This window comes from Coffea arabica, chromosome 6c (genome assembly GCF_036785885.1).
Source record: "Coffea arabica cultivar ET-39 chromosome 6c, Coffea Arabica ET-39 HiFi, whole genome shotgun sequence".
NCBI lineage: Eukaryota > Viridiplantae > Streptophyta > Magnoliopsida > Gentianales > Rubiaceae > Coffea > Coffea arabica.
In genome coordinates this window covers 17,758,833-17,783,782 of record NC_092320.1, presented here as the reverse complement: position 1 = coordinate 17,783,782, position 24,950 = coordinate 17,758,833, and the positions used below count along the sequence as shown (strand labels likewise).

Sequence of the window (24,950 nt, the reverse complement as noted above, 5' to 3'; positions counted from 1 at the left end):
AAATGTTTGATAATACAAAATGTGTTTAATTTGATAATATAAAGACATTTGATAATATTAAACACGTTTTAATATTAAACTTGTCGGACAAAGTTCAATTCATGGTTTAAGTTCAATTCTAAACATTGATTATGATTTAAGTGAAATTACTTTAAACGTTATAACACATGATCAAAGCGATTTGAAATTTTTTGGGATTGGTTAAATTTTTTCGACATCCACACAATTGTGGAGTAGAACAAAAAATTTGGGGGAGATTGAAAGGGAATTCAAAATTGTATTATGCAATTTATACATTCAATTCTTTGACTATATTTATGTTACAACACATAGGTCCATTTGACAAATGAGTTTTTTAGGCGTTTAGCTAAAATTTTACTGTAGAAGTTGTAAGAAAATTTTTTTTGATGGAAATTATTTTTTTCTTTTTCCTTTTCTTTCCTCTCTTCTTCTTCTCCCTTCCCCCTCCCCCACCACCGCTCCCTTCTAGTTGCTAGAATAAGTCCGTTTAGATTAGCTATTTTTAGGAGCGTTTTTAAAAAAAATTACTATAGCAGAGTTTTTAGAGTATATTTTAGGATATTTTTAGAAAATATTTTGGAATATTTAAGAGTAGTAGAGTTTTTAAAATGTATTTTGAAATATTTTTTAAACATTAAAAAAAATTAAACTATTCTTTAAAGTACTTTTAGAGTACTTTTTAAATAATGTTTAATAATGATATTTCAGATGAGGCAGATTAAAGAGAACAAAAACAAAAAGAATTTAGGCATGGGTTGCAACTGCAGCAAAGAATAATCTAGTGATAATAATAGCAACCCACCTAGTCTAGCTGTATGATTTTCTCTTTTTTTTCCCCTTCTAATCATAGCAAAGAGGAGAAGACCAGCAAAGTGGAGGATTAAGTAAAAGAAAATTATATATTAGCCCTAAATTATTTGAGATTTTTGAGAATCCCTCAACTACATGAAGGATTTATGAATGAATGACAAAATTAGAAGAAAGGGAAAAAATGAAAAAAGATGACAAAGGAAGAGAAAAGGTAAAGGAAAAAGAATAGAGAAGACGAAGAAAAAGTACAATAATAGAGAGATAGTTGGGTATAAAAAATGATTTAAGTGACAGAAATAAAAGGTCAAGGATAAAATGAGGATCAAGGTATACTTTAGTGGGATTTAACATAATTAACCACTTTTTTAGTGTATGATTAACACTAAGAAACATAACTATACGACTAAAGTACAAATCAATAACAAAATGGTTCCCCTTTTATTTCTTCAACAAAATCTCTCGTGGTCCTATTATTTTGTGAATAAATTTCACAATTCTCATCCTTATATGGTAATTCATGTGTAACCTTTATTTCTCGTAATTAAATGTCGCAATTTCGCTTGCATTATCTAGTTAATACTGAATATAAAAGTTTATCAATATTCAGACTTAATTTAGATAAATATAGATTGAGTTAATGTGCAAGTCCGCTAAGTTCCTCTTTTTCCATTTTTGGCCATTCATTTGCTGTAAATAAATATCTTAATGTTAGTTGTAAATCAATTTGGGATCAAGTGTTTGTTATCTAATTGCATTACTCCTGCGTCCCAATGCTAATAAGCATTACCCGCATGTTAGTTTCTTTTGCTGATTAGGTTAACTTTCTTTTAGAGTTGATAAACAAAACGTTTTTCTGCCCTGAAATCATTGACAGAGATATACCACCCTATAGAATAATCAGTTAATAATACGATTGATGATTTTAGGTCCATCATAGATTGAACTATCCTGTTTGCACAAACTCTGACAAACTTGATGATGTTATTAAGCATCTCCGGTAGAAAATTGAGATCAGAGTATCCTATCATATGTTCCTATTTCTGCAAAAAATACCTATCACCATTCTTATTTTTATTTTTATGATGTTCTATGCATTTTTCCATATTTCAAATAACTATTACGATTCACAACCATTGGTACCAACAGATGTTAGTGTAAGTAGAACGGGCTTACATATTTTAATCATGAGATTTTAGGTTCGAAACTCGTGTAAATGGAAATGACAACATTGGAAGAGTTTTCTTCTACAAGGGATCCGATCCGATCCGATTCGAACGTGATTAGTCGCAGACCGCAAAACAGATGCAAATACCTGTAGTTTATACCAAATATATATATATATATATATATATATATATATATATATATAAACAGTCATTGGTATTCTTACTTATTTTTACCTGACAAATTTGTTGTCATGTACATATTCTCTGATTCAATCCACCTTACAGTTTACACCCATGAGCATGAGCCCACGAGAAAACTAAAATCAAAGTTCAGGGGGAGACCTCCAGTTGAATAGTTCTAAAGTTAACCTATATGAAGAAGCATAATTACAAGCCATACTGAAAGCTAGTCCTCCTTATGCTGTTAAGCAGTTAAGCTTGAGATCCTTCTATTTCAGCATATCAAGCTCCAAGTATACATATAAATAAAAAAAGAAAATGATAGACAATAGACAACCAATGACTAAATCCAAATAAAAGCCATAGTAACTCAGTCATCTACTGTATTTCATTGTCCTGCCATGCTGAAACCTGCTTTTTCAGTGACTGGCTGCCTGCCCATAGCGGAATCCAATTAAGTTCAACTTAATTGCTGAGATGAATTTGCTATCCAATCTAGAAGGGCATTTCTTGTTTTTTTTCTAACATTTTCTTACTGAAAGTAAGAGTTTCGACAAATAAACCTAACTCCCTACAGTAACTCCAAAAGCCGGTAACTTTGGGAGTCCTGTGAGGGACTTACAAATCTAACCCCAACCCCTAATTTTACCGATGTGGGATAGAAACCCCACAGGGTGCCCTGCTGCTAGAAGATAAAGACCCCCCAAGCCCCTGAGAATGAGTTTCTTTCTAACATTTTCTTACTGAAAGTAAGAGTTTCGACAAATAAACCTAACTCCCTACAGTAACTCCAAAAGCCGGTATCTTTTTCAACCTTCCTTAGCGCCATATCTGCTCTTTTGGCTTTGAGAGCTACAATTATTCTATGAGACATAGGCTTAATCACATATTGCCCCCTGTAATTAGGGTCAAGTAGCAAATTACCCCCGATATTCACAAAATAAACATATTACTCCCAACTGACAACTTGTCAAACGCATGTCTCTGACAAAAAGATAATTATTCCTCATTATTAAACACTGTCAATTATCTTTTTCCTTTTCTCTTTCTTCTTTCTCTTTTTTCCTATTATATATAGATTTCTATTTACTCCTCCTCCAAATCAACTTTGATATACAATTTTGAAAATAATATATTAAATTTTTTTCGTGGTTTAAAATATACTATTATTTTTCTTGTAAACAATTCCTTTTGATGCATAACTATACTTATCATTATTTAGTTATGTAAAATATTGAACAATCATAAATTATTATACAAAATAAGAAAGTGTATATTTAATAAAATTAATTTAAGGAGTTTCTGTTTTCCTTTAAGAGTATCTTGTTGTGCATTAATGGTTAATATAATGTTGGCGATGCACTAAATTTTAATAAAAATAAAATTACAAAAAATATTATTACTAAATATACAGTTGTTAGTTTCTTATAACGTTTTGCAATAGATAAATATTCTACCAAACAAAAAGAACCAAATGTGTTTGAATATCAAATAGATTGTTAATAAAAACATATAGAAGAAACAAAGATGAAGAAAAGGAAAAAATATAAGTAAAATATTTACACTAAGTATTTAATTTTTAGTTTCAGTTACAATTAATGCATAACAAGGATTTGTTAATAAAATAGAGATTCCTTAGAATAAATAGATAAATACTTCCTAATTTCTTACAATAATTAATTTTTTACAAGAACTTCTTTAACATATTATTATTATTATTATTGAAATTTGTATTTCATAGTAGGAATTGAGGAGGAAAAAGAAATTTAAACAACAATAAAGAAACCAACAAGAAGAAAAAGAAAGAGACATGGTCATTTGATAATATTCTAATAATAAGGAGTATAATTGTCTTTTTGCTATCTAAATACATAAGACTATTATCATGAGGGGGTAGTTTGTAGACTTCATGAATACAAGAGCTAATTTGCTACTAATACCTAATTACAAGGGGGCAATATGTATTTAAACCTAAGATAATATATATATATATATATATATATGTCCTTATCCTTGTTCTGCAGAGGCCTTCTTTGCACGAGCATTGGTAAACATAGATTACCACCATTTTTCTCTAGCTTTTTTGATTGCTATTTTTATAAATTTTTATAGAAAAATGTACTGTAATAATTTAATATATGTGAGGTAAAAAGATAATTGAAAAACGTGTTCACGGAAAACGTAAAATTTTTTTTTGTGAAAAATCACAATCCAAAAGGATTCTCAAAGGCAACAATTTTTTGACTAACTTCAGTCAAGGCATTTAAGGTGGTGGAACATTTGCATCTTCATGAAAATACAGACTAAAAATTGTGGGGGAGATGATACACTTAAATGGGCAAAATTGTACAATCAGCTGATAGTAGTGAAGTTTCCTTGGGACAGTGAAAACAGGCTCTCGGAAAATCAAAATCCACAGACAGAGCAATTTTCCCCCACAATAACAATGAGATGGTACACCAACAGTTGTGAAAGTATTAAATCCTAAAACCCCCCCTTAGCATTTGTCCATGTCAATCACTTTCCCTGAAAGCAGATTCCAATTTCTGCAACCAGTTCACATACTGACTCTGCTCCTTCTTCCTTAGGTGAAGAAGGAGAAAATTCAGAAGGCTTTCTCCGATTCCCCTGGCCTCTAGATACTTCTTGAGCTCATCTTGCAACTGAGGGTCCAAGTCACTACCAAAAGGAAGGATGTAAAAATATCATTACACATTTGAAAGACAGAAGAGAGATGGAAGGAAGAGCTGACAGAGAATTAAGCCAGAATGAGCTATCAATTGCTTATACGAGCAAGTTTCAGCTATTGTTTAAAAGAATACCCCTATACTCATTATAATCAGAGAAGCCCTTCCTAAGTATTTATTCAAAACCCAAGACAACACACTAAACTTCTCTTCCCTGCCTCTCTAGAAATTTTTAGATCTTGGTATTTTGATTTCTCATTGGCCCATTAGTGGAAATGTGAATATTCTGAAGTAGAGCAACCTTCGAAGCTTTTACTTCTGCGGGTCAGGTATTTAGCTCTAAACCATGATGGTGGTTTTTCGCGTTGATTATGGCTTTTCGGTTTATGTATCAGACTCCTACCAGTACTCGTATAAACATGTTTGCCAAGCAGTAATGCATCAATGTCAATTCAAGATCATTACTATTATTATTTCTTGACAAATATTACCGCTTCACCCTCCGAGTCTGCTTACAAACCCCATTACAACACAGCACTAAACTTGCACATGGTAGGTCAAAGCATAAAGGCTTGGTGGAAGCCCAAACAAGATCACACACCAGCATAGACAATTCTTAATAGCTCCCTGAACCAAACCTCACACAGCTTGGCATCATCAAGCCAAAAGGTTGAAATTACAGTCAATTGGTTTACAGGAGTGTAATCAAAGATGCTAAACAAGTGAATATGACCAAGTTATTATATGTCTATAATATGACCAAAAAATTAAGAGTGATTCCCTGTAATTTCACAGGATAATATGAGCAAAAAACTGAGAGCGATTCCATGTAATTTCACAGGATATTGAGAAAGCCTTTCAAGATAACCAGAGGATTAACAGAACCAAGGATGCTAAAGATGCAGAAGCAAAAAGTTACAGGTGCATACAAGACCAACTAAACTACCAAAATGTCAGCATTAAAATGCGCATCAACATCAGCAAAATCAAATAAGAAAATTAGCCTTGAAGATTGAACATGGAAAACTTCACACATACAAGACCAACTAAACTACCAAAAAGACCAAATAAACTACCAAAATGTCAGCGTTAAAATGCGCATCAACATCAGCAAAATCAAATAAGAAAATTAGCCTTGACGATTAAACATGGAAAACTTCATACACACAAGACCAACTAAACTACCAAAATGTCAGCATTAAAATGCGCATCAACATCAGCAAAATCAAATAAGAATATTAGCCTTGACGATTAAACATGGAAAACTTCAATTACGCACGACACTAACTTGTTAATTCTAAGAAATAGCTAATGATATTCAATGTAAAAAGGATAAAACCCCAAAACTCATGATCAAGCCAGCCACACAAAAACAGAAGGTCCAAAACAAGCTCAATTTCATTATGACTTTCAAGAATCCGTTAAACTTTTATTCTCTACTCTTATTGCTAAGGGGAGCAAGCAATAGCAAGCAGTCTTATCCTGATTATGTTGTATATCTGACCTTGGATACATATGCTTCCCTACTTACCACATCAGGCACTTTGGTACCAGTTGTTTCTTCTCAGCTGAGAAGTGTAGTATTATGATACATGTACCCCCCGTAATTTGCAGTTTTAACGAGAGAAATTGTGGAAATTGTATTGCAATGGAGTGGGTGCCTAATTTTTTGGGTTGTTCTGAAAAAGCAAATAGTAGGATAAAGATCCATTGATGAGTGTAGGCATACTTCAGGGCACAGTCCTATGTAATTCTCCCAGGTGGATCTTACCATACGTTGGTTTTCTTGACGCCTAACCAAAAGATTACCAATGCTTATCAATAGCAGTCATCATCCTCTTAATTATATTGCCTGACATCATTAAGTCATACAATTTTCTATTTTCAAGAAAAGATTCACCTCCTGGAACTAGCCACTTACAATCAATTGCCATTGATCCTTATGCAAGACAATACTAGCTCATAAGTAACCAGAAATAGTTATATCATAATAACAGCTATCAAAGACCCAAATGCATTACCTGAATAAGGGGCCTCTATATACCGAAGGACTGAAGCAAGATGCTGATTGGATGTAATAGGCATTCTGGATATTGAAGCCTGACTTGTCTTCACCTCTGTTAGAAACTTCACAATCAAACAGCAGGATGGATCTCAACCCAGGCTTCTTTATGCACACTTTCATCTTAACATCAGTGGCTGGGGGAAATTCACCATCTGGTTCAAAAGACTGCCCTCGTAATAGGGCTGAAATAGCAACTTCCTCACCTGACTCAGATTTCTTTCGCAGAACAACATCTTGGGTTTTTTGAGAATCCCATTCTAGCACAAAATCCAGCAAGGACCCACTTTCATCACCCTGTTTCCATTTTGTTATACGAGGTATAAAAGATGTATTATTTGACTTCATCAGATAAACAGCTTGACGGCTCAAGACCTTCAGATTAGTCAATTAGTAATTACCAGCTATATTCATAAATAGAGCCACACTTAAAAATTTGTTTTGAATTTGGAAAGAGAAAAACCAAATCAGTTTTCTCTTCCATACATCATGCAGAATCTGGAGCTATTGAAATCAAAGAACACACAAATGAAACCTTGAAACTAGTATGCTTGCTCAAGCAAACCAAATACAAACATTACACTTGAAAAAGAAACCTTATTAGATGTTCAACACTTGATTACTAGAAACAGACAAAACTAGGGAGGAACCAATAGTTCCTGTAGGATCTGAGGTGATGCCTCAGCCATTCAAAATATAAGAGATTATTCAGTATATGTTTGAAAAACAGCTGCGGTTTTCGAAGAGTGGAGACGCCTAATCCAATAATGAAAGTACCATTTCTTTTCATGGCTCATATGCACGAAAATGGAAAAGTGTACAATGGCACATGACAAGAATGTTATCCCTCAACATACATGGTGCAAAATTATTTACTTCTTGTAAAACTCAACCCCATAGTGCATAACATCCTAAGAATGCAATTATTGTCCCTACTTTTGAAAAAGAAGCACTATACCTCTTCCAACCCAGAAAGCAGCAAACAATGAGGAGTATTTACACGAGTACTAAATCAAGGAAATCAAGCAACATCATTGAGACAACAAGAGGAACAAAAAGGAGAAAAAGAATGGACAATGAATTTCAACCCTCTCATCGAGATGCAAACTTTGTTCCACCAAGCTGATGCAACAGGTTCGACGAACACGGAAAGAAGAAGGAGTAAAAGATTATAACTTTCAACAAAGACCACATAATAGTTCAAACTTTGTCGTTAAGAGAAAGAAATTAACATAGTCAGAATACTAAACAAATAGAACTAAATCCAAGCTATATTCAGGGTTCAACGGGAACAAGCATTGCTGTCTACTATATACTGAAAACTTGAAAAAGAAAGAACCCAATACGAAATAGAGGTTATAAGCAATATTCAATCACACCCCACAAAAAGTAGAAGATTGTAGATTCCCAAATAAAATAACATAATTCAAAAGTTGGCAAGAAACTAGGAAAAAAGTTGGGATATTTAAGAGTACCTGGGCGGGGGGTTTGGAAGTGAGTTCATGGTTAATTTCAGATTGCAAGATTTTGAGCAAATCAAGGTCTTGGATTGCTCTTATGCCTTGAGAATAAAAACGAAGGCCTTGAATTACTTCACTGGATTTTAGCAGCAAACTACCTAGTCTTTGCATACTTCCCTCCAGATTTTCTACTGTAACTTCTTATTTTGCGGCAGACGAATCAGTCTAAATTATTTACGAGCCAATGAGTTGAAGGACGAGTGTGCTGGTAGAAATCGCTGCCATGTAACGGCGACTTTGGAGGGACCGCACAGAAGACGTTACTGGAGCCGGATCTATTTGCAACATTCGGTTATTTTCATCTTGGTCCTCCTAGTTACAACTAACTAGTTCGTTCGGCACTAAAACTTATTTCATCATTTAAAAAATGTTGCTATCTTTAAATGTATTTTTTTTAAAAATCCCATTAGGAAAACTAAACAACTTTTTAAAAAAAAAAACCATATAGTACCTTTTTAATACGAATTTCATTAACAAATTCATTACTTTCCTACTAGATTAAACAAGTATGGGTGAATATATTGAGAATTGAATCCAGTCAAATTTTAGCATATTCAAGTTAAATATCACTCAAATTTATGAAACTCTATATTAAGCTCTTATTGTAACAATCGAGCTTAAACTTGATCTCAAATTCAAACTTAAGCGAATTTAAAATCTCGATTATTAAAGTTCAATAAGTGACACTTTTAGAATAAATAAAATAAACATTTCATTATAATAACATGTATAAAAATTATTAAATGGATATGTGTTATTATATTTGACCAACCTTCAAGTCAATTATCTTAGGATCCAAATTCAACTCAAAAGTTTAGTTAAGTCATTCAAGTTTGACTCAATTACACTGATAATAATTTGAGCATTCAAAATTAAAATGTTCTAACAAATAATATAGAGGAAAACAAAAACTTGCCTACTGAAAAGTCTAAAATACAATCCTTCGTTTGTTTGAATATTAGGGCCTTTGCATAAAAGATGCGGATTTCCTAATTTTTCATAAACTTTGATGTCGAAATTTGGATTTTGCATAATGCAGTACGCTATTAAGTTTTTTCCATAGCATAGGGGGAAGTTGTGAACAAATAATAGTTTAGGTGGGCATTTTGCAATTATCTGCAAAGCGAAAAGGAAAAAGAAAAGAAAAGAGGGTTCTGAGGGATGCAGGATAAAGTTGGGTGTGGGTGTGAGCACAGAATCAACATATGAAACTTTACCCGCTTCAATTTTTAGGGCTTTTCAAATTAATTGTTTATACCCGTGAAATAAAACTAATAAACCCTGCTCCAGAAAACACGCACAACACACAGTAGCAGAACACTGCTTAACAGCAATAATGGCGAGCGATGCAGACATGGGTAGCTGGAATGATCTTCTCCACTCGTCCTCGAAGCTACTCGAACAAGCCGCTCCTTCCGCCCAGTTCCCTCCTCTTCAGGTTCTAACGATAACTAAACAAGAATCCATGTTTTCTTTTCACTTTCAATTTTGCATTTAGTCATTCAATTTTGTAGCTGAGTTTGGAAAATAAACGGAAAAAATAAAGCTAGAATCTGTTTTTTGTGGGTTAAAATATGTTTTGGTGGAATGCAGAGGAATTTGGACCAGTTAGAAGCATTGTCAAAGAAGCTCAAGGCAAAAACCCTAAGAACTGAAGCTCCCTCACAATCTATTGCCGCGACTAGGTATTTAAACTATTAAATTATGGATTGTTCTTAACATGCGGATTATTGGTTTTGAAACACGTGGTCTGAATTTAACTTTTCGTGTTTCTGGTATGGTTTGCATTTAATTCTTTTCGTGTTTCTGGTGTTGTTTGCATTGAATTTTAGGTTATTAGCGCGAGAGGGGATAAATGCAGAGCAACTTGCGCGCGATCTCAAGTCATTTGAGCTAAAGGTATAATTCCTTGTGAATACAAGATGGTTCTGAAATTTAGTACGAGTAAAGGACAATGAAATACAGCGTGGTGTTTGATATTGCATGTAGGACAAAGCTGTTGAAGAGCAAAATGGTTTATGTTTGTATCAGGAAAATTCTGTTAATTGTTATCGATGAGGTTTTGTAGGATAGTGAATTTGGGTAATGCATTTACAGTTTTAGTTCTGGCACTCGGTTATATTCAAGTGAATTTCTAAGTAAGCTCAAGAAGTGAGAATAGATGCTGAGAGTATTGTAGTATCTGTTTAGGTTACTGGATATCTCCACACCTGTAGTGTGGTTCTTCTAGTATAAGTCAGGTTGATATATCTGGGGTTCCATTTTGGAGGATTTTGTGTCAGTCAAAGCGTTCATTTTGGGTTTTGCCTTTTGTATGACATCGTCCTTTTAGCTTCAGGTAGTAGTACCTTTTTGGCTCGTTCTGGGAAGATATAAGTGTACACATATTTGGCAGACTTCTAGTTTGGAGAATTATAGAGTCTGCTGACTTTTATGCTTCCTAATTAAAAGAAATTGAAGGGCAACCTAATAACTTTGGCTTCAAAGTTTACAAGTGCTGTTTTACCATTTTATGTATTCAGAATAGCAATTCTCTGAGGAACTAATCCCCTCTTTATCATGCTTCTTTGCGCCACTAGTATTTTTAACTCCCTATTTCCCTTTGCTCATTCTATCCACCATAAGAAGCTTGCTTCAATCTTTTAGTTTCTGTCCATTAATGTTTTACTTGTTCTCATATAGTTCCTTGTCTTTTTGCTAGACAACATATGAAGATGTTTTCCCTGCAGAAGCAACAACAGTTGAAGAATATTTACAACAGGCAAGTATTTAAATGGGTTTGAAAATACATAAACCATAGCAATTGCATTTGTTCTACTAAAAGCATTGTCAATGAAGTGCTATATTTGCTTGAAATTATTGTGTACTATGGAGTAATGAATCTGATTCCTTTTGCATAATTAATGTAGTTCTGAATATGCAGAAGAAGGGATGGCTTGCTCGCATTTATGGGGAGGGATTGCATTACTATTTCTCCAATTTTTGCCATAAGTCGACTTGTCAATATCATTTCATAAGTATTGGACTACCAGGCACGGATATGGTGGTTTTGTTACTTTCCAATATGGAACTTTTCACCTTTTTATTTGCAACCTCAAGGCATAATGTAGATTGAAAAATACTACTGTTCACATCCATTTTCCACTAGTATTGCTGGTAAAACTGATGTTAAGGGTGGGGGCAGTTGGCTTTTCTTTTTCTAAAATGTCTATGCACATCTATGCTGTTGTCATGTCTGCTAATGTACGAGAATTAAAGTGATTCCTTCAATATCTGGACTCTAATTTGAATCTTAATTATGCAGAATCTGATTTCAATGGGTATTTAATGTTTGCAAATATGCAATCGTCAAATTAATATTTGCATGATTTATGATAATATCATTTTCTACTGTCTTAGCACTATGTGGTGCTTTTCTAAGTTTTTTTTTTTGTGGTTTCCTTTGAGCCTGCATAAGCTAGGCTTCACTAGGGTTTTGGAGACCTTTATGTGAAGCTTGAAACTTGAATTTGGTTTTGAACTTTCATCTTAATTATCTTTGTTATTTGACTTAGCTTTCTTGTGAGTCAGCTTATGTTATGTTTAATAAATGTTCCTAGTACTTTAGATATACTTCTATAATAGATATTGTAACGTTGTTGAGCTCAAAGTAGGCAGGATAATACCATTATCGACCGTTCAAAGTAATCATGTTATGCCTGTGGTTTGGGCTTGAGATTGAAGAGTTGCAACTAAATTGGAGTTTGAAGCAAATATGAATTGGCCTATGGATGGAGTTTTATTCTATTGCTTCTGAGCGGTTTTTTATAGCTTGTTAGGTGGGTCTAGCTTGAAAGATGTTGAGCTTAATCAGCCTGTAGTTGAAGTTTTGCACTGCTTACAAGTGGCTTCACACAGCTTGTTAACTTGGACAAGCTTCAGTTTAGGAGAACATCAGTTGAGCTTGACTTTGAGTATTTTGAGTGGCTTCACATTTGTGGACCTCTTTACCATCAGTTCCGTGATATCTTAGTTAGGTTTATGAGTGTTGTGCCTACTCCGGCTGATAATAAGTTTTCCCCATCAGAAACCTTCTTTATTGCTTAAGTATTCATGCATTCACATTGGACATCAAGTGGCAATGAACTGCAATCTCATGCATCAGTTCTCCCATTTCTAGCATTTGGTGTACTTTTTCTTGATGAATATGAGCTGATGATGTCACTTGATCATGCTACCTCTCGCTTTGTATTCTTTAGGTCCATGAGATGGCAATGGTGTCAGCTGTACAGGAAGCTCAGAAGGATAATCTTAGAAGTTTCAGCGACTACATGATGACAGTTTTGGAGGTGAATGCTCCTGCATGAGTATGCTTCAAGATCTTTTCGCTATGTTACAATACTTTAGGCTGCTGTATGGGTAAACAGTTAAAACTACTGTGGAGTAAAATGTATGTGTTCAGCATGATGATATGGTTGTTTGGAATTCTCTAGGAGGACCTTAGTCATTCATTTGGTGCTTGATAGTCTTGTTTGTTCCTAGTTTTTTATGTTTTTTGGAGCTTATCTTGACAGGAGGACTGGCAAAAAGAAAAAAGAGACTTCCTCCAAAGTCTGGGTCGGATTTCGAGGTTGCCCAGAATCAATGTGATGGATTCAGGCACTGGTTCTGTTCGTCAAGGTCAAATAGGGACACTAACTTCCAGTCCTCATGTTTCATCTGGTCCATCTACCATGGAGCTTGCACCGTTGGCTAATAAGCCCATTGTTGAGAAAAAAGCTGCAGCCTATGGAGAAGTTGTGAAGGACCTCAACAGTGCCAGAGAGCGTGGTTCTTCTTTCAAGGTGAGTATTGATTCCTCTAACTCATTGCAACTTCAATTGTATGTGATATTTTCTTTCTCATTTAGCCATTGAAAGTTCTTTGGCTTCTCCAAAACACATAAAGCGTCTCTCATTTTTAAGTATAGTTGTATAGAAAATCAAGTGTCCCACTTTATGATTAATTAATGCATTTTACATTATTAGCCTGCTACAGCTTTCAAGCTTGCATATGAGAGTTTAGGCATTGATACATCTGGAGGCAAATCAGTTGGCATGCAGAAAATGTGGAACCTTGTTTTGGTATGTTAATTATCACATGCTTTTTGTTTAACTTTTACATTTTTTGCTCCAACCTATTTAGTTGCATTTTCTTTATCAAGTTTTAAGATGAAATGAAATAAGTTCATCTCTTTATAAATTGGATATTGTTCATGCCTTTGTGATTTATCTTGTACTTCCACATGTATGAGGTTTTTTGAATCAAGGCTTTTCTATTATTCATTGATTGATTTGTCTGTAACTAACTGAATAACTGGACAGACACTGATGAATGAGGATTCAACTCCAAAACCAAATGTTTCAAGGAAACTATCATTGGTAATGGGAGCTAGACGCCACCTTGAATGGGGGCATGAAAAATATGTCCTAGATACAATACAGAGTCATCCTGCACAGGTAATCCATTAATTTCTTGTTTTTTATGTTTCAGATATGTACTGATAGAGTGATCCTGTTATTAGTTTTTTAGATTTGTTCTCGTTCTTCTAACCAGTTTATCATAGATTATATGTCATGTATTGGTAATTGACATAAAAGGTCAGCTCCTGCTAGATTCTCGAGTTTTCTGCATGAGTCCCCCAAGTAAACTTTCAAGTGGATACTATTGTCTATGCTAGAAAACCAAATAAGAAACAACTGTGTTGTAAACGAGGTTAATTGTCCTCCCTAGAATGTACGTAGTACTTTGTCGTGCACTTGACATCCTGAGAAGTCCACAAGCATACTGCCCAATTTCCTCGTTTTATGTATACATGTGTGGACACTCGGTAGCTCAAGTTTTTTATCAATCACAACTATAAGGTCATGGAGCTTCGGTTTTAGATCATTATGGGATCTATCTGCAGTATCTATATTAGTTATCCTGCTTTGGCAGATATTTTTATGTTGGAGAAATTTGCATTCGATGGTTCACCTTATACTTGACTGCTTGTTTTGCATTTTACAAGAATGAAAAGGATCTTAATCCCATGAAAGCTCTCCTGGAGTTCGAGGAGCCAGGTTCTGAGCTTCCAATATACTTATAGTACTATTTGCTAGTTGGGTGGATGTTGCCTATGGAGTCAAAGCCTCTACGTGTTGCGAGCAGTTGTTGCCTTTAGATCAGAAACAGGGATTACAAGTGATCCAGTTGACAACTGATCTCTTGCAGTTTCATTCTATTATTTTTAGTGGTGGCTGCAGACAAGACATACTTGTGGCACTCCGTTTAGCATCTGAAGGCTTTTTATGGCTTTAAATGTTTTGGGGTTTATTATGTCTACAAGTAACTGTAGTAGTATGCATAAATGCCAATTTTAATCTCAAGCTTATAGACTATCTTCATTGTAGGCTTCTCTTGGTGGAGCTGTTGATAATTTGCAGCGAATTCGAGCCTTCCTGAGGGTCTGTAACTTTTTCATTGTGTAATAATTAAGACTCCAAGTTGTAATATAACTGGCTTTCTTGCCCTTGAGAATATTCCTATGCTCAATAATTTAGTCTCTGCAGATTCGTTTAAGGGATTATGGTGTCCTTGACTTTGATGCGGATGATGCTCGTAGACAGCCTCCCATTGATACCACTTGGCAGCAGGTTTTTATTATGTTTTCTTGTTCTTCTAGATGTTGCTGAAAACCATGTGAGAAAGCATTTATTTTCCATGCAATCAAATGTGTGTGGTTCATTGCTGTTGGCAGACACAATTCTATCTGTAAGGCAGTTAACAGCTGTCTATGCAGTTTTTAATTTGTCTTTGTTCAAACAGACATCACCTTCCCTTATTTTTGTTTTGCCCAGCAGTTCTCATGTAAACTACATGGAAAACAGGATAGCAATAAAGGGAAAAAAGAGATCGTACTTTGATTATGAGCTAGGATTTGTACAAGCACCAGAACTTTTGTGAAAATATATTATCTGTAGTTTTGCCACGGATCTTTCTTCAATTGTTATCATGCTGGATTTAAACATGGCTCAATTGTACATAGATGCCAGTTTGCTTAATCTCTAGTTATTCAGATACCTCTGTCTAAGCTATTTTATTTGTTCCCTAATTGTTCCCAAAGGAAGATGTAGAAATTTTTGGTGTCTGCATGAATTGTGCTTCAAGTTAAAAAAGTGATAACTAGAAGTAAATGGGAAAATTGTTTCTTCTCTTTGAACCCTTGCTTCGCATACAGCATTATCTGCACCATTTTTGGTTTTTCTCATCTGTTAGCTGTTTTAAAACTGTTTGACATGGTTATAGTATTCCAAATAACTAACCATATTGGGTATCTGTTCAAACAATTTCTCTCAGACCGTTTCTCTTGTTGTGTGTATGTACAGATATACTTTTGCTTGAGAACTGGGTACTATGATAAAGCGCAAGAAGTTGCCCAATCATCTCGTGTTGCACACCACTTTGCTCCTCTGGTAAATTGTTTAATTGTTCATTGCTTCTGTAGTACTTGTTAATGGCTCATTTGTATTAATAATTGACTTATCCTGACAGCTCACTGAGTGGATTGCCTCTGGCAGTCTCGTATCGCCTAGGACCGTGGCTGCTGCCTCTGAAGAGTGTGAAAAATTGTTGAGGAGTGGTGATAGAGTTGGCCGAGCTTCATATGACAAGAAAAAATTAGTTCTGTATGCCATCATATCTGGTTCTCGCAGGCTGATAGACAGACTGCTTAGAGAGCAACCCACACTTTTCAATACCATAGAGGATTTCTTGTGGTTCAAGTTGTCTGCTATACATGAATGGTCTGATGGTTCATCTTCTGCTGTTCTTAATGAGGGATTCTCACCCTACACTTTGGAAGATTTACAGGCTTACCTAAATAAGTTTGAACCTTCATATTATACAAAGAATGGAAAGGATCCTCTGGTGTATCCATATGTTTTATTGTTGAGCATTCAGCTGCTTCCAGCAGTCCTTTATTTGTCCAAGGATATAGGAGATGAAGGATATGGCATTGATTCTGTCCACATAAATATAGTATTCGCTGACCATGAGGTCCTTTCTGAAGGTGCTGGGGCTGCTCAAAAATTTGGAGTGATGGATGCTTGTGCAGAGGCTTCTAGCATAATTAGGCAGTATGGATCTGCTTATCTACGGAACGGTGACCTGTCAATGGCACTAGAGTACTATGCACAGGCTGCTGCTGCAGTGGGTGGTGGTGAGCTTTCATGGACTGGAAGAGGTAGTATAGATCAGCAGCGGCAGAGGACCTTGATGTTGAAGCAACTTTTTACAGAACTTTTATTACATGATGGTGGTATTTATCTTCTGCTCGGACCAAGAGGTACTGGAGAAGAAGGTCAACTTGGCAGATTTTTCACTGATGGAAAGACAAGGCAACAGTTTCTGCTTGAGGCTGCGCGGCAGTGTCAGGATACTGGGCTGTATGACAAAGTAATACTTCTTTTCTTGCTTTCTTCTTTCACACTTAGTAAGCATTTTAGCGGGTTGTGCAGAACTCATTTGTCAAAATTTGCCCATGCACTGCTGTCTAAGATGGTGATCAGTAGATGGAGCAGATTAACTGTGTTATTTAGTTATCTTAGCACATTCAGAAAGTTCCATTGTGCTACAAATATACAAGTTTAGTCCAGTTGGTCTTAGAATTAAAAAGGGAAGTACTCGGTTTCATGCAATCCACAGTTTTTTCCCCCCTTACATGTTGACACCGTGTTTCTAATCCCAGTTGCTTTTAGATTCTTGGTAGGTAATGGGACAGTATGGACTGATCATAGTGATGATGGTGCTAATTTTTCTTTTCAAATGGATGTGTAATCATCCAATAGAGAAATAATTATCTTTTTATTACTTCCATGGATTCCTCTTTCTTTGAATTTTTCTCAAATTTGGACATTGCCCAGTCTTTTTGGTTGAGTTTATTTTTGGGGTACATATCCTTTGCTGCGAGCTAGGATGACTTTTATGCATTCACGACCTTGGATAAGTAGAATATTTAAGACAAAAGGAAATAAATTATTCCAGTAGGCCACTGGGTTAAAATAGATATCTAATGTTGGACCTCTGTTTATGAGGTTCCTCTGTCAAAGGACCATGTATATTCCTCTCTGTTATTAACACAAGGAGGTGGCAATGTGGGAGGCAAGTATGATTCATTATCTCTTTGTATTCAGCTGGCATTCAGATGCCCTTAGACCGTCTCATGGCATTTCAGGTTAAACCCAGTAATGGCTTGGTTTAAGCTTCTTTTGAGTACCACTTTTCGTGATTATTCCTTTTTAATGCACTCAAAATATTGTCTCTTATATTGATTAGCTATTGCACTCAAGTGTAAAATTTTTCTATTTTCTTCTTTAGAATTTTCATACTTCACGTGATGATTATGTAGCAGTATCATGAACACATTACATGAGAGTTTATGAGAAGTTTGTTCATCTTTTGTAATTGAATCTGTTCGAGGAAGGTCATTAGAGCAATGGGGCAATGCTTCGTCTTGGTCCTTGGAGATGACCTAGCATTTCCAGTCTCCATTATGTTGTATTTCTGCTTGATAGCTTCTCTGGAATTTTGCATGCTGTAGCTTTTTGGCTGCTATTAATTGATAATCACCTAATTTCTCTATGCTAGATATCCAAACGCACTTCTGCGTCAGACATTATAGTCGTTTTGGTTTTGCTAAAATCTGAAGAAACTTATTCTTTACCGACCAGAGTATTTGATTTCAGTCTTAAAATTAGGTCACGCAAAAGAATACCTGTTTGAAAGATTTGTGGAATTATTTTCTTCTGCTGTTTCCTGTAGCTTTTGCTTCTTTGGACCTATCATTACATGGATTCTCATTTACGGTTATGATGTTTTATTTTTATTTATTTTTGCTCAGCTATGCATTTATTGGTTTAATGCTTACGTTTCTCTGTCACACTTATTTTCCTTCAAACTCAGTCCATAGAGATTCAAAAGAGAGTTGGGGCATTCTCTGGAGCTCTGGAGACAGTCAACAAGTGCCTGTCTGAAGCAATTTGTGCCCTATCACTTGGTAGATTGGACGGTGAGAGCAGGACTTCTGGGCTCATTCATTCCGGAAATGATATTTTGGAGGCATTTAAGTATCATCCAGAGATCAGGTATTAGATAAGGCACCGGTCAGGGGATTTTTTTTGGAGTGATGTTATTTCTCCTGAAAATTTTGTCCGAGTACATGCATTGTTAAGAATAACCGTGTTAAAGAAGCAAACTTTTTCATTAATTATGTTGTTTGAATATTTTGTTTTTGGAGTAATTTAATTCTATAGAATATTTGCTTTGCAGTCCTCAGGAGCGAGAGAATGTTATGGAACAGCAAACTGTGTTAAGACAGCTTGAGGCAATCTTGTGTGTTCATAAGCTTGCGAGGGTGGGACATTATTTAGATGCTTTGAGGGAGGTAGCAAAACTTCCATTTCTTCCTCTTGATCCCCGAGCACCGGATTTTGCCTCTGACGTATTTAATAATCTATCCCCTTATGTCCAAACTTGTGTGCCTGACCTTCTAAGAGTTGCTCTTCATTGTTTGGACAATGTCAAAGATACAGATGGTTCGCTTCGTGCCTTGAGAACGAAGGTATGTTTCTGATATTGATGTCCTGTTTTACTCCTGTAATCTGTCTCCTTTTGCTTTCAGTTTGTCGTGTATCTAAGATGAATTTTATATTTTGCTTTTGGACTTCCCTCCTTTCCTACATGGTTAGCATACTGACATATTCAGCTTGCAAGCAAGTTCACTTGCGATGTGCTTTAAAGTCTGTATAAATTTGTTCAGTGGAAAATACATGTAGTGAAAAGACATTGGTTTTAATTGGTTACCGATTGCTTGTTTGCCGCATTGTAGAAGTGGCTTCTAGATGACACCTGTAGGCAGATATGCATTGAATACCATACAGTGAGAAGTGCTAGTTTGATAATAATTTTCGGCTTTCTTGAATGCATTTGATCTACAATTTCACCCAGTGGATAATCAGGTTTTTCCAAATTGAATAATCAACTTATTTGTAGTCTGCTATATTCCTCCACTCTTTCTTGCAATGGAAAGGTAGCTAAGCGTGTTGTTAACTAAAATGTTTCCTGAACATTAAACTTAGAAATTTGAGCATTTTTTGATTTGGCATAACTGTGCTCTGGTGAATGTGAATTGGATGAGAATCTCCACAAACTTGAAACATATAAGGCTGAAGCCGAAGTTATAAGGTGAGTCTGTTAGGCAGAGTCGCAGACACTTCTTAAAGGACACTTTCAACATATGGAGATTCAATGAATTGTTTCATTTGGGGCGTTTATGCCTATGCAATTGTTTTCCGTTTTCCTTTTTATCACGTCAAATTTTATTACCTGATGGATTTTCTTTTTAATTATTATTCTGCAGATAGCAAACTTCCTTGCAAATAACGTGAACAGGAACTGGCCTAGTGACTTGTATGAAAAGGTCGCCCGAAGCTTGTAAATGACAGATTATAGCAGAGATTTGAGCTGTCATTGAGGTTAGTCATACGCATATAACTACTGTACAAAATGGTTTAAACAGGCTCCATGTTGAGATCGGTTGGAGCCATGTTGTTTGGTGTGTTCTTTTAGGGCTAGAAACTGTTGTTCTGGTGTAAGATGATATTAACCTCTCTTGCTTGCCTCTCCATTAATCATGATGTTAGATGTTAAGCATGTACCCTGTCATGTCCCTGAACTTTCATGCTTTTAAGTGGCAAGAATTTTCATGATTATTATTAGTACGCTAGTTATGCTCGCGTGTCTGCAAAAGCACGCACAGGTTAGGCCCCAGACATTTACAACCACCAATCCGTGGCACTGCACTGGAAAAGATAGGTTTCTGAATGAAGTATTATTGCTCCATATTTATCACCTTTGGATGAACAGAAGATTAAGCCCCGGGCCCCCAGATGATGGGACGAGCGCTGATGCGAAGTGGGTGGATGCCTGGAGAATGATGGGAGTATTTGGTCACCCTCTTTGCAGCTTGAAATTCTTTCTAAACTTGCCTCTTCTTCGAGTTAGCGATCGCAAGTGATCTTTTAACCAAGAGTAAACGGAAGGGGTTTCAAAAAATATTCATGCTTCTCACTGCCAAAATGATGTTTAATAGACCTCAGCAGGTCTCTCGAGAAGAGAAATTTATCATTAGAGAAATGATACGAGGGAAAGTTGCTAAAATCCCAAAGGGAGTAATCCTAAAGCAAGTCGAAAGCTCAAAGGTCAATGTATGGCAAAGAAATCTTTGGCCTTAGGGGCTGCATCTGCCATATCCATGCTACCACATAGCTTCGAAACTACCCTGATTTTAAGGTCAAATGCCAGCTCGTGATGTTGTCAGAATAATAATTTTTTTGCGAATTTTATTCAAATGTCAAGGTTATTTTCAATTAGTTAACCCTATATATTTTTCTTGATCTTTCTAGGTCTATTAAGTATTAATTAATTGCTCTTCTTCTCTCTCTAATTAAGTTTTTTTTCTATTCTCTAACTTTTCATCTTCTTCTTCTTCTTCTTCCTCTCTCTTACATGCACTAATTAATCAATTATTTTCATGATTTACTAACTTGTCTTGGACTTAATATTTTTCTCATATACTAAGTCCTTTGCTTCAATATGCTCTAATTTTTTCATTTTTTAAATTTTATTCAAAAGCTTCTTTTTTTTTTTTTTTTTTCCGAATACAAGGAATTTAAGTCAAACAAACAATAGTTTAAAATAAAAATAATTCAAACAAAAATAGCCTTATTTTTCCTTCAATATACATGGGATATACAAAGTCAAAGTAATGGAATTTAAACTAACTATAATTTAGCTATTAGATAATATGAATGTTTGGGACTTACATAATAAACATGAATATTTGACAGAAGACAAGACTTATATGACAAACATAAATACTTGATAGAAGCCAAGACAAACAAAACAAATATGAACATTAGTTGCACAAAGGCATGAAAACAAATAGTATTCAAAGGAATAAAGCATGTTGCATCTCAAAATAATTTTATATATACTAAAGCATTGAGTTCTAATGACAAAATTTGTTGGAGTTAAATCACATTGTATTTGGAAAAAAAAAACCTTTTAAATAATTAGAACTAGTTCATCTCATTTCATCCAATCGTCTCCTTTTTCTCCTCAAAAGTGAATCTTAATGCATAAAAAACTTATCCCTGTTTCCATTCCGTTTGTTTCCCTCCCATTTCTTCAAAGCAAACTTAAGATTGAACGAACATAAACAATAAATTTGATAATTCAAAGTTCCAAATATTTATTAATAGGGTTCATCAATTTAGTAAGTGGTCTCAGCATTATTGGCCCAGCTTCTGTTTTTGGTGTGCTTATTTGACGCCCAAGACATTATTAACAAAACAATTAGGGATTAAGTTTTATGGTGGCATAGAGATGGAGATTATATTGTAAAAAAGACACTCTAAACATAAACATGGAAAATATTGGGTTTGTTTTGATACATAATTTTAAGAATTGATATAGTTCTAAAACTCTAAACTCTAAACCTATTCCTTCAAACCAAACAATTGATATAGTTCTAAAACTCAATATGGTACTTGAATTATTAAGAAATGGGTAAATTACATATAACTCACCTGTGGTTTTGTCTACTACCCCATGACCCCCTAATGTTCAAAATATCCACTTCACCACAACAAATTTATGTAAAGTGAAAATTTGACAGAAACTAACCTATGTATTGTCATTAATTGAAATATCAATAGTGCCCTTATTTCAATGTTAAATTATTTGACGGGTTAACTACCTTGTATAAAATATGAGGGATTACATGGATAAATACACAAATTATAGGGGATAAAATGGATATTTATACAAATGATAAGAGGGTTACATAGAGATTAAGGTTCCGTTTGATAAAACTGAATCTGAACTCTGAAGTCTGAATTCTGAAATCTGAATACTGAAACAATTAATTTGCTGAATTTTAAGTACTGAAAAGAAATATATGAATGTCTGAATTTTAATGTTAAACCTATTTATACTGTTTGATAAACATTTTATAACTAAATGCTTAATAAGTTAAATTTGACAAATTTGCCCTTATATCTTTTCATCTAAAAAAGAAATAGAACCTATGATTTAATTAGCTAAAAATGTTAGGTGTGAAAATGACAATATTTATTTTTAAATCAAATTAATATAAAAGATGAAATATATTATATGAGGAGTATGGAGAAGATGTGAAAATCATTCAAAAGGGAGAAAAAAGAAATAGAAAATCATTAGATAGAGAATATTAGATTGTTTAATTAGATAAGAATTTTGAACATAATTAACAAACAAGGGTAGATTTGTTAGATAAAATAAGGTAATTGAAGTAATTCTATTGATTTCTATCAGAATTAAGCATTCAGTTAGAATTCTTGTGCTGAAAAAAATACACACAAGTTTAGCACTACTTAACAAGTTCAGCAAATGGATTTTCATTTATCAAACACTCAAAACATCTGAATGTCTGAAAAAATTCAGATTCAGCACTTTTTTATGTTATCAAACAGACCCTAAGATTTTATTATGCGTACTTTTATAGTGCATTTGGTATAAACGCTATAACTGATTATGCATTTTATTCATTTTTCACTTTATATAAAATTATAGGAGGATTAAGTGGTTGTATTGAAACATTTGGGGGATCACGTGACATTATGTAAAATCACATCATTATAAGTAATTTACCCAAAAGGAGGTAAAATCCCTCTTTTAACAAAAGAAATGAAAGGCAGTTCAGATTTATATGTTTGGATTGTGGAACAGGCAAGCCCTTTTTTCATTGAAGAAAATTGTGGTTTGCAGAATTTGGAACCAATTTATAAACCGGGTATTAGTAAGTAGAGTTTCAATACAAGAGGATTACCTAAGGATAATAGGTTCTTCTTGTAAACCGGGTATTAGTAAGTAGAGTATCAATATAAAAGGATTACCTAAGGATAATAGGTTCTTCTACTAAGGGCACATGATAAGAGGTAGGTTTGGATATTAATTGTCCAAAAAAGTTTAATTTCTTTGCTAATTTAGGGATAGATGATAATGCATTCTCAAGCTATATGCTCAACACGGACGGAAGGGGATGAGAGGGGCACAACTTTTAATGATTTCCAGAGTTTTTAACTTTTAATTACATTTTTAGTAGAAAAGAGAAGAATTTGAATTTAGAACCTTCCTGTATCTCAATCTTAGCCACCACATAAGGTATCATTGGTCTTAACGTGTTTTAACAATATTGAATTAAAATATTTTAAACGCGTTCAAGGTTTTCTTAAAGAGAGAAATGCAATTTTGACCCCCAAGTATTTGACACATATAACAAAGTCTTAAGCATTTCATATAGGCTATCAATTAATTTTGGAGCGAAACAAGTATTTTATAGAATTATTTGTATTATAGGAACATTAAGATAATTATTTTAAAACTTATCATTTGAATATTACGTTTTATTAGGAAGGAAAGACAAAAAAAGAAAAAAAGAAAAACTTCTTTTTTGGAAAAAATCCCCAAAGGTATTTTATACAAGTACTTAAACTTCATTAGTTATTATAGCCATAATGTCTAATTAAAGTCATTTGAAGTCTACATCCATAACTATATATTGGAAGAATTTATGTAACAGTAGTTAGATTAAAGTTATGTATTAAAATTAGTATTTTCTCTTTTTCCACTGGTTATTAATTTTTCTTTTGAGCCACTAGTTATTAAGATTAGTATCCCCTTTTAGAGATATTTATAGGGATATAAGAATACATCTAGCACACATATATAATACAATTCACATTTCAGACCCAAAAACCTACCAAAATCAGTAAGCATAGAATATGTAACAATACTCTAGTAGGATGCATAAAATCATTCCACAAATAGGTGTCCTCGCCATTGGCAATTGCAGTTTTAATCAGAGGTCAAGCAAACTGTCTCAATTGCAATTGTATTCTTAAATCCCTATAAAAAAAAAAAAAAACTTATTCTGCCAGTATCTTTCCTTTGCTTTCACTCCCATTCCTTTAAAGAAAAAAAAATCTGAATGAACATCAATAGAAAAAGTTTAATATTCAAAAGCTCCAAATATTATTAATAGGGTTGTTTGCAAACAAGAAGCAGGCTTGCTATTATTGGTTTCATCTCTTTTTTTCCCCTTATCCAATGCCTTAAGGGAACCAAACAGGGAAAAAAAAACTTATTAATAAAATGACTAGGGTTTAATTTTTATGGTGGTATGAAGATTGCATTGGGAAAAAAGTTACTTTAATCATAAAAATAGAACAAATGAATTTTGTATCAAACTTTTAATTTTTCACCAATCACGATCTCCTATCTCTCTTTCCAACTTTTGCAACCTGAAACAAAAATAATTCTTTCCCTTTCCTTTCTATTGGTTTACTTTCCCTTCTTAAAGAATCTATCCAGACACAAAAAACCCCTCTCTCTCCTTTTTTTTTCC

At 34.3% G+C, this 24,950-nt stretch overlaps 2 protein-coding genes across 3 annotated transcripts; one reads left to right on the top strand and one right to left on the bottom strand.

The window, feature by feature from the left end:
• Window positions 1-4,464: 4,464 nt before the first annotated feature.
• Window positions 4,465-8,677, bottom strand: LOC113692009 (mitochondrial acidic protein mam33). The gene is made up of 3 exons (XM_027210341.2): window positions 8,402-8,677; window positions 6,886-7,223; window positions 4,465-4,856 (listed from the first exon to the last, which is right to left on the bottom strand). Exons 1-3 carry the CDS (start codon window positions 8,555-8,557, stop codon window positions 4,691-4,693), a joined length of 660 nt encoding a protein of 219 aa, XP_027066142.1. The 5' UTR covers window positions 8,558-8,677; the 3' UTR covers window positions 4,465-4,690.
• A 1,001-nt stretch (window positions 8,678-9,678) lies between these two features.
• Window positions 9,679-20,155, top strand: LOC113693775 (nuclear pore complex protein NUP93A). Of its 2 annotated transcripts, XM_027212459.2 has the most exons (15): window positions 9,679-9,884; window positions 10,040-10,131; window positions 10,279-10,345; window positions 11,148-11,207; window positions 12,685-12,774; window positions 13,000-13,269; window positions 13,453-13,548; window positions 13,789-13,923; window positions 14,857-14,910; window positions 15,016-15,099; window positions 15,832-15,918; window positions 15,998-16,900; window positions 18,407-18,588; window positions 18,773-19,064; window positions 19,863-20,155. In XM_027212459.2, the coding sequence occupies exons 1-15, from the start codon at window positions 9,783-9,785 to the stop codon at window positions 19,938-19,940; spliced, it is 2,592 nt and encodes an 863-aa protein (XP_027068260.1). In that variant the 5' UTR covers window positions 9,679-9,782; the 3' UTR covers window positions 19,941-20,155. The 2 variants fall into 2 exon arrangements, with proteins under 2 accessions (XP_027068260.1, XP_071909278.1); XM_072053177.1 differs by lacking the exon at window positions 13,453-13,548.
• Window positions 20,156-24,950: the final 4,795 nt, after the last annotated feature.